Here is a 13,628-nt window from a genome sequence, read left to right on the forward strand (position 1 = left end):
TCCTATGCGATGCAAACTAATAATGAAGACGAGGACGATGACAACTGCAGTGGGCACTTACTGTGCCTTCAGTGTTTTAAGCGTGTCACACATATCATGGCTATCAGGAAAAAGTTGTACTTTATTTCCACTGTAGTTTTTTTCCCCTGGTTGGGAGAAGGGGATATGAGAGAAGGATCACTTATGTTTCTTTATTGTTATCAAACTCAAATCTGCTTTTTTTTTTTTTTTTTTTCTGGCTTAGATCACTTTTATAAAACCATGTCAGCAAATGGTGATTGGAAGTTTTCTGACCAGGCACAGTGGCTCGTGCCTGCAATCCCAGCACTTTGGGAGGCTGAGGCGGGTGGATCATCTTAGGTGAGGAGTTCGAGACCAACCTGGCCAACATGGTGAAACCCCGTCTCTACTAAAAAGACAAAAACTTAGCCAGGTGTGGTGGTGGGTGCCTGTAATCCCAGCTACTCAGGAGGCTGAGGCAGGAGAATCACTAGAACTCGAGAGGCAGAGGTTGCAGTGAGCCAAGATCGCGCCATTGCACTCCAACCTGGGCAACATGGAGTTTTTGAGAGAGAAACTCCATCTCAAAAAAAAAAAAAAAAAGTTTGCTGTATGCCTAATGTGTTAATCATGATACATAAAAGAACAACTTGAAATAGCGCTGATACTCAGAGGTTAGGTAAATGCCATGTATTCTGCCTCCATCATGGAATTGGCATCTTCAGAGGGTAACAGTGTTTTCCCAAATTTCCGAATCAGATAAATAGACCTTGCATAATCCAGGCAGTTAACACAAAGCCACATAGTAGGGCCTTTGGACATGAATGTTGGCTCACTCAACAATGAGTGGTCTTTGCTTTGATTGGTTTTATAGATTCCAGTGTATTTATTGCAGTATCAGTTGGTGAATACACCACAAAATGTAAGATCATTAATGTCAGTGATTCACAACTATTTCCTCTCACAGAAGGACTGATCCTAATCTTGTTTCTCTTCAGTTTGCTTCTCAGCATCTGTGTAGAACATTTCAGACAGCTGGCCCTGTGAAAGACACCTCAGAGTCTAATCCACTGTGTTGAGTTTTGAACCTCTGGATTCGAACAGAGATTTAACTCCGTCCTTGTTAGTCGAATGGCAAATTGGCCGGGGCTATACTTTCCTGGCCTGACTCTAAAGCTATGTATTTTTTTATTTTCATTGCATGTTTTTAAGCTTTCTTTCCTGCCCTTTTCATAAAACCCAAACAATAATTTTTGTTCTTGAGCCAATTGTTAAAACATTGTATGTGTATATGAAAACACACAGGTTAATGACACGCACATATAAAGTATGAGTTTCTCATTGGAAAGAAGCCTGTAAATTGAGGCAATCTTCATGTGTAGTGTGGAAAAGGGAAATTACGGTAATGTTGCAGATTCTTAGTAACCCCAAACTTGCTTGCACCACAACCGTGTGGATGCACATGAGAGGCAGCATGGGGAAGAAGCCTCGGGCTTGCGCTCCCACCGGACAGACCTGGGTTCAAATCCCTGCTTTGCCGCCTGCTTGCTGTCTGACTCGGCCAGGTTATTTAGCCTCTCTCTGCCTTGGTTCCTCATAGGTACCGATTTCTGGGGCTGTTGTCAGAATTCAGTTAATTACCATGCATAAAGAGTCTGTAGAGTAAAGGTGCTTCAAGAATTAAGGCGAAGGGGGGAAGGCATCCTCTGTGTTAACAGCAATTATCTAAAGGCTCCATTCCACTTATCAGGAATAGTTATGACCTCCAGATGCAGTTTTTGTCCCGGTGATAAAAACTGCTTGTTATTTATTTTTTGAAACAGGGTCTTGCTCTTTTACCCAGGCTGGAGTGCAGTGGCCCAATTTCAGCTCACTACAACCTCTTCCTCCCAGGTTCAAGTGATTCTCCTGCCTCAGCCTCCCAAGTAGCTGGGATTACAGGTGCGCGCCACCGTGCCCAGCTAATTTTTGTATTTTTAGTAGAGATGGAGTTTTGCCATATTAGCCAGGCTGGTCTCAACCTCCTGACCTGAAGTGATCCACCCACCTCGGCCTCCCAAAGTGCTGGGATTACAGGCATGAGCCACCCTGCTGGGCCAGCTGCTTGTTATTGATCTGACAGATTATTTTTGTCATCTGTATTCTTTCAGAGATGTCCTTCTATTAAAGATATCTTAGCAAGTTTACCATAGTGTTACTTTATTTTTTTCTTTTTTTAATGTGAAGGTTCTTGTTTAGTGGTCATTGATGTTAACTAAGTCACCATCCCTAAAGCTATTTTTGATTATTTCCCATCTCTGCTATCAGGAGCATAATAGAACAGTGACTGGAATTAGGGTCACTCATGAGGGAGACAGGCAAACCTGTGTGGCTTGGGGGCGCCTTCCTATGTAATAGAAGGTCTCGTGGCGGGGCACGCTCTCTTTCATTTGAGGGGATGATGGGCCTCCCATTGGTGGCAAATCTTTTAAAACTTGTTTTTAGCATTCCCAAATTTTTTTAGAGAAAAATTCAGAAAGTACAGGTGCCTTTGGCATTTCATAGTTAATATACAAGCGAGACACGAGTATTCTCCATGGATGATTTTTGTGTTGTCATGGAATGAAAGAAAAATACCAGTGGGTCTTTACTGGCCAGAAGATTTTCATTTTCTCACTTGGCACATAGCTCTTTCGCGAATCCACTTCTTTCCATCCCTTTCTCTACTTTTAAATATTTTATGGGCAATAGGCTTATAATATGTGCTAGCACGGCTGCTCTCTCGAGGGGTCAGGATGGGTTTAATAATGAGATGCGTAACAGTGACTCTGTAAAAACCCATTTCAGGTTAAAAATGGCATGTTTTATTGAATCTCATGTTAAAGGTGGTTAACTCATCAATTGGTGATGGCTGGGGTTAAACAAGTTCCAACATGAGTTCTCCCGTGTGTGAGGAACCAGCTGTGCCCCCTGCCCACAGACGCTTCCTTCCCCCAGGACTCTGTCTCCAGACTAGGCCTGTGCTGGCTCAGAACCCTCCCTTTCTGCAACAGAGACCCACCAAGGCAGAGGGCTTCAGAGAGCCCCGTGAGGCTGTGTCCATAGCAGCGACTCCGGAGAGCGTGGCTGCTGCGTGCGGCTGCTCCGTGGCCAGCTTCGCGGCGGCACCAGGTGGTGACAGCTGTTGGCAGAGCTGTGTGCAGCGCTCTGTGCATGCACTTACCCCTCAGACTTGAGAAATGGCTTTGCTCCAAAGTCGTACTCTCATTTTCATTTTCGTGAGTCACAGCTGGGCCCTTGTGTGAAGAATCGAAGGTCAGCTTACTCAGGAGTGAGGGGCATCAGGCCCAGTCACGGGCCAGCCAGGGTGAAGACCAGCGTGGACCACTGAACTCCGGGACCCTGTGTGTGTAGGGAGGGAGAAGAGGTGGGAGGACCACGAGCCGCTTATCCCCAGGAGGTGGGACGAAGCGGGACTCCTGATGCTGGGAGTGTGTGGTCTGCCACCAACAGATGGCTCCTACCAGGGCAACAGGGATGGAGGCGTCGGTGGCAACTGGTGCTGGGTAAGAACCGAGCCACCGTGTGCAGTCATGGGTGCAGAAGCTTAGCTTTGAGGTAGAAGGGACAATGAGACGGGCCTGTCCTCAAGAACCTCCAGCTCACTGAAAGCCCAAGCAGACCCCTGAAGGACCATACCTCCATGTACCGAGATGCTCCTCTCCAAGGGCTCCACCTTCACTGTGCACAGGACGCCGACTCTTAGTACACAGGAGCAACAGAGCTTCAGCAGATGCCATCTGAGGACCACACTTAACTCTAGTTCCTTCTCCCTGGGAGGAAGGAAGGGAAGGAGCCCTTGAAATTTCCCCTTTTGCTATGTTTCACTGGTTTTTAAACAAATAGGGTTAAATAGAGACCAAGACATTAACCAGTACCTTAACGTGCGGCTTTAGGCAACGTGTTATTCTGGGAAAAAAAAAAAAAAACTTCTAAAAATTCATGTGCTGTCAAGGAAATCTTCAAATGAGTGGGTTTAGAAGCCTTTCTTGAGAGCAATGCGAACTTGAAGAAACGTGTGAAGTCCCATTTACTCCCGTCAACAGGATCTATTTCCAAAACTCATGCTCCTGCCGTTTCCCTGCAAGCATGCTGCAGCCTTGCATGAGAGGACCGGAGATCTATCATCCTCCAAGCTTGCTGCAAGTGCAGCTGAGATGAACAGACGTAATAGACCTATTAATTCTTTCATCATGACTCAGGACAAGCACTCTGTAAAGTCAGAGGCTGGTGTCTGTAAAATTGTTAGACTCATTGGACAGTATAGACAGCTCATGACAGCACAGACCACTGAAGATTTTTTTAGACACAGCCCATACTGTGTCTAAAAAATACTCCTGAATTAAAACTTCCCATTCTGTGCGGCTGGAGATGCAGCCTCAGTTTAATTAGCACACATCTCTTCAGAGACTCCTTGCGAAAATTCTGGAAGATCGTGTGCTCCCTTGTAGACAGAGGAAGGAGGTAGCCCCTGGGAACTAGCCTCAACCCTGACCCTAGCCACACAGTAGGTAGATTGAATTAGTGACCAGCACCTCACCTGGGCCTTCCCCTGGTCTCCTGCTGTCTGCTGGGACCTGCAGGCATGTGCAGGGCACAACATGAGATCCTGCCTCCAGCCCCATCTAACTCTGGCAGCGGGGAGGGCCAGGGTCCCTAGTCATGGGGAAGCAGTTGAGAAGCAGTGGTTCTACCCCACCGATTTCATCATTAGCTCTTGAGAAGGGTGCTGAGGGTGTGACCGCCAGCTGCCTGTCCCGGCATCTAGGGTGGTTTTAGTTAAGGAGTGAGTAGATGGGCATTGTTTTCTTTTTACTTGAAATTGTCCAGCCCATGAACATATTCCTCACTGTTAGTCTTGTGCTTTAGGTGTCTTGTTTTCGGTGAATGTTCTTTTTAACAACTTCCATTGGCCGGGCACCGTGGCTCACGCCTGTAATCCCAGTACTTTGGGAAGCCAAGGCGGGAGGATCACGAGGTCAGGAGATTGAGACCATCCTGCCTAACACGGTGAACCCCCATCTCTACTAAAAATACAAAAAAAAAAATAGCCGGGCGTGGTGGCGGGCACCTGTAGTCCCAGCTACTTCGGAGGCTGAGACAGGAGAATGGCTTGAACCCGGGAGGCGGAGCTTGCAGTGAGCTGAGATCGCGCCACTGCACTCCAGCCTGGGCAACAGAGTGAGACTCTGTCTCAACAAACAAAAAAAGACAGCTTCCGTTGCTTCCTGTATTGGTTAGGATATCATATCATTGTTCTTGATCAACAGTAGGGCCTATTTTCTCTTATTCTGTGCCTCCAAATAAATTGTTCTTTTCCCTGAAATGTCCTTTCCACATCTTCTGGTTAACATGAGGATCCTTTGAGAATGAACGCAGACATAGCTTCATGTGAGACGCCTTCCCCAGCGTGTCCTTCCTCCATCTGTGCCTGGTGTCTCTTTGAGTTCACACCCTACAGCTTTTAGCATGCCTCTTATCACGCTGCAGGAAGTAGTTGCTGTATCTGTCCCTTCTACCACACTGCAAGCTCCATCACCATGAGAACCCCTTCTCATCCTCCTCTTCCCAGCGTCTAACATGGAGTGTCTGGTGCAAACGAACACGTGAATAGACGAGCAGTCATACTGGGTCAAATCATTGAAACCATTTCTGTTACAGGGGAAGAATTCTTTTTCCATCCTTATACTTTAAAACTTTCAACTAGAATGTCTACTCTTTTATAATAACTTCACTACTCAAGAAATCTCCCGAAGTTCTAGGAGTCAGAAGATTTTGAGGAAGTGAAACAGTATTATGAGAATGACTCCTCCCACCCATTTTTTTTTGTCTTCCTTGACATTTACATCTTGTATGTGATCAGAAATCTGTAACTCAAATGAACTGTTCATGGTAATGAGCCATTATTAATACAGTCCTGATTGAACACCTTTCTCTAAGAAGGTCACAATGCTTTGCATACATTATCTAGCTTATCTTCAGAACATACCTGAAGTGGGGTGACCATCTATTCAGAATTCACCATGGTCTGACCATCCACAGCTCTGCAAAGTTGATTTTTCCCCTGCTGAGCCCAGGAAAGAACAAAACGAAGTTCAGGTGTGCAGTGGCAGTAGCTGAGTTATTACTGCTGCTGCTTCGCTGAGCCTTCTGCAGAGTCTTAGGACAGCACAAGCCAATTCTCTGAGCAGCTGCACGAATGCTAAGCGTGCAGTCTTGGTGTCATACGAGTCATGCAGCTACAGAGATCAGGTCCTACAGGAGTTAGGGGGAAGGGAAGATTACTTCCGCCTAAGGGGATATCGCAGGTGCCTTCCAATGAGTGTGTGTCTGCCCCCTTCAGTGAGTGAAGCATCCCATTCTTAATCGAAGGCTCGTATGGCCAAGTCCCACATGGGACAGTTTATGGAGAAGCAGTGTGGTTTAGGGGAGGCATCACCAGATTAAGAGTAGAGATATTAGATTTGTGTGATCCCAGTTCTGCCGTTAACCACCTGTGTCTATGCAGTCACTTATTCCCTTCATACCTGTCAGCCGAGAGCACTGACTGCATGACTTCCAGGGTCCTTTACAGCTTTAGAGTACAGGGGTTCTGTTTTTGCTGCTCCCGAATTTCCACCTCCCATCGTCCACACATTTCACAGATGCATCTGAATGCTCACAGCGCTCTATTTGCGCTCCTCTTCTGTTTGTCCCTGTTTTTTATGTGGACACGTATCAATGCCCATGATGGACTGCATGCTCCCTGCGGGCAGGAGCCATGTTCGTTTCATTTTTGTGTCCCATGCATAATGTAGGTGCACTCACCTCGTCTGTCCCGTATCTTGAACCTATGAATCTCATCGGACTCTTCTCAGCAGAAAAACCTGTACAAGTCTTTCCTGTCTAGAAAGGACAGATGGGTGGCCCGCATCCTCCACTGAGCTTCCTGTTGAACCCCCTTTGCAGGTGATCTCAAAATAGAAGAAGACCTCATTCACCATATCCGCTGTTATCCTCCTCCTTTCCCCTCCACTTCCCATGACCAGGTGTTCTCTGCCACTCCACAGAACCTGCTCTGATAAATCCCCTGAAGAATTTTTTATTGCCAAATCCAAATTATTTGGCCTCTCACAGTGTTTGCTGTGGCCGGCCACTCCCTCATTCTGGAAACTCCTCTCTTCTCGTGGCTGCCATGGGACCAGTTGCTCCAGCAGCTCCTCCTGCCCCTTGCTCTGCCCTCCTTGGACTCCTCTTTCCTGGTATTCTCTGCAGTTCTGTCCTCGGCTCTCAGCTCTTTGCACCCTTCTTTCCCTCGCTGACAGCTTTGCGCATACCTGTGGCTTCACTGCCACGCTGAGGAACATTCTGTGTGGCCCTGGCCCGTCTCTCGAGCCTGAGCCCCATGATTACAACTTCTGTCTGCACCCCACAGTCACATCAACCTTAGCATGTCCAGACCTGCGCTCTTCAGCCGCCTCTAAAACTCTTTGCTCGTGTTTTCCCCATTCGGGCAATCATCCCACCGTCACCTGGTTGTACAGACCTGGAGTTCCCCTTCTCCATCATGCCCACGACCAGCCAGTCGCCATGGAGTTCAGCCTCTACCAGTTTTCCCTGGCCTGCGGCAGCAGCCTCTTAACTGTCCTCCCTGCCTGTGTCTCTCTTCTATAGTCCATCCTCCACACTGCAGCCAAAATGGCTTTTCAAGAATTTTGATCTTGTTGCCTTTGTTTCTTCTTCTGTACCTGACCACATACTTTCAGACAAAATTTCAGTTCCTTAGCTTGCAAGACCCTCTGAGAGCTGGGCGTTGCCCACCTTCACAGCCCTTCCCATGGTCCTCCATGCTCACACTGGGAGCTCCCTGTGAGAGGGAACTGTCACCCTGTCGCTTACTGGGTCACTGCAGGGCTGCCCCATGGGTTTCACATGGCAGTCCCCTTTTGCTGCTGGCACGTCCAAGGACTCAGCCCAGATGCCGCCTTGGCTTTCCTCACCAGGCAGGATTAAGTCCGACATCCCTGGACTCCTGTGGGCTCTGTCCTGCCTCTCCCCACGCGCCTGCCAGGGTGCTTACTGGCTGAGGGCTCAGCATCTCTCCCGCCATCCCACCCCCGCCATTCTCCGCCCGCCGTCCCACTCCCGCCACACTGAGCACCTGAAGGGAGGACCTTCTTCACTGGCCTTTGTTCCCGGTGTTTGGCCTAGAGCCTGACAGACAGTAGCTGTTTGCTCCATACTTGTTGGACAACCAGACAGATGCATGCTGGGAGGATCACTTGCTCACAGACTCTGCCCATCTCCCCCTGGCATGTTACTAGTCCTTCTCCCCATTACTGTAGGATAGAGGTCACATTCCTCAGCCCAACTCATGGCTTTCCACAGGTGACTTGTCCTGCTTTTGAAGAGGCAGCTCCCTTAGCCTCTTTCTTCTCCCTCCTCCTCTGTTCTGAAGACCCGGGCCGGCATTAGGTGCACGTGATCCTGACTGCCTGATAATAATTTCCCATGATGAAAGTAGCAGAGCCAAGTGCCATTTCCCTTTCATTTAAATTAGATAAAACCCAGAGCTGTGGCTTGCAAGCGATGGAAGTCCACTGGGGAAATGAAAGGTTCAGAGAGAATGGGACCCGTTATAATAAAAGCATTTGCACAGCCAGTGATTCCATCCACCCTGTGGCTTCTGTGTTCCTTGGAGTGCAATGAAATGTAAAGCAGGAGGACCTTTGGAGGTGGTTTGGGGAATGGATTCTAATTGGAAATGGTGGCGGCATTCTGTGCTTGGAGCACGCTCTGCAGACAGGGCAGCGGGTGTGATGGGCACTTTATGAAGAGCCATGGGACCCCCGGGTCTGCTGTAGCTCAGGACCTCGGCCCTGCTGTCTCAAGTCCTTTCCACTCTGGTCATGTACTGGACATGATGGGAAGGTGCGCGTCGCCCTCCCTTCCGCCCTCCTCCTCTCCATCCTTCCTTCCATCATTCCATTCTTCAGTGGTTCTGTGTTCCTATTCTGTATTTGTATTAGCATTTAATAAAAATTATATACTGGCACTGAAGTCAGTCAACTGCTAGCTCTTCAAATTACTCATGAGACCTAAGAAAACCCTATGTGACAAACATAGGCTGGCCAGAAAATCCTGCATGATTTAATTTTATAATAATCTTTATAATGATACAATAACAATAGCTAAGTTATTTTCAACATGTCTTAGCCTCTACTTATGAAGCACTTTACATGTATTTTCTCGTTTAATTCTGACAGCCTTACAATTCAGGTGTTATCTCCATCTCACAGATGAGGAGACCGAAGCTCAGAGAAGTTAAGACACTTGGTTGAGACTGCATAGCTGTAATAAACGGCAGAAGCAGAATTGCCTATAACATAGAGGCAGAAACCATATTGAGTGGCAGAACCAGGTTTCAAACTGAGGTCTGACAGCAGAGCCCAAGCTTTTAAATATGTTCTGTGTTACAGGGTCCCGTGACTTAAAAGGGTTTGATTCCTGAACAGAAAACACAGGCTTGCTTTTTAACATAGTTAATATTACCTGGGAGAAGTCTTATTATTACTTATCTGCCCTTAAAACAGTATCAGTAATCAAATTGCTTCAGATTTCTGTATTTTTACAGTTGTTCAATCTGCCTTTACTTTCTCACTTTTGTGTTTTTAGATGCATCATCCCATTCAGATGAAACCTGCAGATAGTGAAAAGTCAAACGGTAGGTGGTAACCAACTGTCTTGTTTAATAATATCTGCTGCTTTAAATTACAAAGTCAGTTGGGGGCGGGAGAAGCTGGCCCGGCTGCTTTTCTCTCTAGAAGGCAGATAGCGCTGCTCCAGGAACCTTCTCTGTGACCTGGATGTCTGAAGGAATGCACTCTCCACTCTCCTCTCTCCTGTCCCGTTGATCTCTGGCGTAAAGATGTATGTTACAAGCAGTGGCTTTCTGTGTCCTTCTGTTTGGGACTTGTCCTGTACAGGGACCCTGTAGCATTTGGCTCCTGTCTCCTCCAACAAAGCAATACAGGGGCATCTCCTGGAGATCCAGAGGACATCCGCAGGAAGGGAGTTGCCCATGAAGAATTAGGCTATCTTTCTGTGAGTGGGGAGTGGGGCTGGTTTTTGTTTTTTTACCTTTTGCATGTGTTTTTTGGACTTGGAGACTGCCTTATTGTACTCTTCTCTAAATTGCACTGATGCGTTTGCATCCGAATTCAGAGTTCCATCTGCTGATTAAATCAATGTACACTTGGTGCAAAAATCTGCATTTGATGAGGTCCATAAATAATTGGGTTTTGCCTCTTCGAGACATGAGAGAGTTGATAGCCACATTTCCCTCTTTAAGTTTTTGTTTCATTTCTACGAACCTTCTGTCCCTGTTTTGTTCTTTTAATTTACTGAAATGTATGTTAAAAGAATCTTCTACCATCCTAGACTGGAGAGCGGCTCTGTCCCATAAGACTGACATAATCAGCACTGTTTCCTTCCAACAGGCAGTTTTGCACCTCATTAATTAGTAATCAGGGCAGAAGCCATGCACTTAGAGATCTGCATATCTGCAAATGGAAATTATGATTGGGTTCTAAATCTCTCCACAAGGTATTTTTTGCTAATTGTAGTGCATTCCATTTTCTGGCTTCTCCACAGACTAGAAAGTTTTGAAGAAAATTCCAAGTCATGGCATGGTGCTGCCAGCACCCGGCTTGTCGGAGCTTTCTTCTCTCAGCTCTCAGCAGAACGCACTGGCCCACACCTGTAGTCGAAGCTGCTCAGGAGGCCGAGGCAGGAGGATCCCTTGAGCCCAGGAGTTCAAGGCCAGCCTAGGCAACATAGATATATAAATAAAGAAAATTTAAAAATAGCTTTTCTCTCTCTAGGAGAGGACTTCGGTGCTTTAACCACTGTCGTCTCCTCAGCCCTGCACTTTACTTAGGGTTAATTCTTTATTTTCTCTACTGCTTTATCACAAACATGACACTTAGCACCAGAAGTTGTCAAATCCGCTGCTGCTCTGTGGCCCCTTGAGCGAGCTGTGCTGCTTCTGCAGCCACCAGTTGTTCATTCATCAGTTACCATGTGCCAGGCACGTTGCTAGGGGCTGGGGCTGCAGCACTGAATCGGAAAAGGAAGAATAAAAGACCCCAAGAGACTGTGCCTCAGACCTTGTGGAACTGACATTCAATCTACTGATTTTAGTATCCAGAAGTCACTGAAACACTGAACCTGAATCTCCACATTTGTAAAAATGGAATTAATGGTAACTGTCTCACCTAAGTTGGCTTCCCCCCAGCCCAAGACTCCAATAAGATGTTTGTAACAGTCTCTGTAATGATTGAATGCTCCTATGAAATGCTGATTCCTGTTTACACCCCGAGGTGGTCTCCTGGCCTCTGCGGGCTCTCCACGGAGCGTGCCGGCCTGGGAAGACGACCACTTCCCCCCGGGCAGGCTCCTTTCAGCGCTTGTGCTCCGGAGGCGTGTGCTTGGAGTCTGACTTCCTTGGTGGGAGACAGGAGGGATGACCCTTGTATTTTGGGGTGAATCCTGTTGGTGCAGGTCATCTCAGAGAGTGTGGCCACCGAGAAATGTCCCCTGCCTTTGGCTCCGTAATACTCTAAACAGTGTCAGGACAAGGACCATGGAGTAAAAGTCTGTGGAAAAGGTTTTGTCTCATTTCTGAACCTTTGGTTGTAGTTATAGAAACTTGACAAATTAGAGAGCTGAACTGAAAACATTGGACTTGAAAAATCCCGGTACTGAAACACAAAGGGGTATTTTTCTTTTGCGTTTTCTGCTGTGCAGGTATTCATCTGCCTCAGAGAACCCTTTCTACAGGCAGCTGCCAGGAGTTTGCAGAGTGTTTTGTTGCTCTTTCTGTCCAGCGTCCACCCTGGTCCCTGAGAATCATGTTTGCTTTGGGTCTAGAATCACAGCACATAATAAAACTGTCATGGGCACACCCAGTGTTGCATGATCACGGAAGCCAAGGAGGACCGGGCACCGTTACTTTAGGATGAGACGGTTATGTGAAAATGCTGTTTTTCAAGCATCAGCCTAGGGTAGCGGTTACGAACTGTTTGGAGAAGCCTGGATTTGACCCCTGACTCCACGCTTGTTGGTTTTGTCCTCGGGCAAGTTATTTAACCTTAGTCAGCATCCGTGTCTCTTCAGCTGTGAGAGGGGGCTACAGTGGTGTCATCTGAACACTTGTAAGGCCCGTCTTACAAGGTTATTTGAGGTTTACATAAGTTAACATCTGTAAAGAGCTCAGCATAGCACCCAGCACATAGTAAATATCCAGTGTGCTAAGTTCTGCTAAGTTAACACTGTGATTCCACTCACCAAGGCAGCCTTTTCAGTACATTCTGAGCGGCAGAGGCTGGCCTGTCCAGGCCTGGGCTGTTCATACCGAAGCATAGCTCTGTATGTACAAATGAAAACCCCCAAGCCTTCTAGTTGAGCCAGTTCTCCCTTTGCTTTGTGGATTGACCTTCATTTTCTAAATTTTCAGTAAGAAAAGTCCAAAAATATAAATGTGCTGAAGGCTGCTTTTAAAGGGCTTTTCTTTCTAGAGGCCCAAATGGAACCTCACCTTGCACAGACATGAACAGTTTCAAGGTTCTCTTTGGACCTCACTGAGGAATCAGGAGGAATATGTAGTTTTCTAAAGCGAGTGATAAAAGCTGCAAGCCTTTTCTCATTCCACATGGCATTTTTGACAGGTAAGCATAGCTTCTAAAGCTCAAAGAGCACAAAGATTGCTTTGGCTCAGTTGCTCTAAATAGCTCCTATAGTTTTGAAAGAAGTATAACGAGCTCTAATTGCACTTTTATTGAGTTTGCTGACATTTATGGATAGCACAAAGGGCTCATCACAGTTAGACACTTACTGTCTTCATTATCACTGTGTTCAGATTTCTAAAACTTTGTATTTGCTGAGCAAGAAGGAGCTGCTAATCATGGATTAATTCGTGATGGACAGGTGAACTCCAGAAAAGCAGTCACCCTTGGCAGCTTTTGCCCATCGAGCGATTCTGAGAGAGGAAACCTCTAGGGTGAGCCCCGAAACGTTAGGTTGCGCTCAGATCAGCCCCGCACTTTGGGATTTCACTGAGCAGACTTCCCGAGTCTCCATGGCTTCTTATAACCTGCCCTTTAGTTGGCTCTGTTTTAAGCTGCAGCCTCTGGCACACCGATGGAAGCTCGCGGCATTGTGTTTCCTGTCCACGTGCTCCCACAGGGCCAGGTTGTCCAGAAGGAAAATAATCCCACTCTGGAGAAGCAAAAACTCCTGGGGCTGCTAAGAGGAGCACACTGAGGAAACCACCCACCTTTCAACAGAATCCGCCTTTTTTGTTATTCTTCCGTTGCAGAAAGTCGAATGGTGGGACAGGCAGGGTATTTGAGGAGGTGTGGATTGCGCGCACCGTCATAAATAAGCAGAAACGTACTTACTGTCTTTCATTCTCTGTGCCATCCAGCTTTTGCTCCTCTGTTGCTGTGCCCAACGAGGTACCAGCTGTGCAGTACTGAAAGTCACAAGCAGTTGCTGAAGTTAGGCTGGCAGTGAGTGATATAGACAGAAGCTGCTTTCGTTCTGGTTCT

At 47.0% G+C, this 13,628-nt stretch overlaps 1 protein-coding gene across 18 annotated transcripts in view; it reads left to right on the forward strand.

Annotated features, from left to right (window-relative positions):
- The window catches only part of CELF2 (CUGBP Elav-like family member 2), an 866,203-nt gene that overhangs the window by 769,330 nt on the left and 83,245 nt on the right, over positions 1 to 13,628 (forward strand). For all 18 annotated transcript variants that reach the window (XM_050802681.1, XM_050802670.1, XM_050802671.1 and 15 more), the window contains one exon: positions 9,694 to 9,742. In XM_050802681.1, coding sequence (XP_050658638.1) covers positions 9,694 to 9,742 — 49 coding nt within the window. The remainder of the gene's footprint in view (positions 1 to 9,693; positions 9,743 to 13,628) is intronic.

The sequence above is a fragment of the Macaca thibetana genome, chromosome 9 (assembly GCF_024542745.1).
Source record: "Macaca thibetana thibetana isolate TM-01 chromosome 9, ASM2454274v1, whole genome shotgun sequence".
NCBI lineage: Eukaryota > Metazoa > Chordata > Mammalia > Primates > Cercopithecidae > Macaca > Macaca thibetana.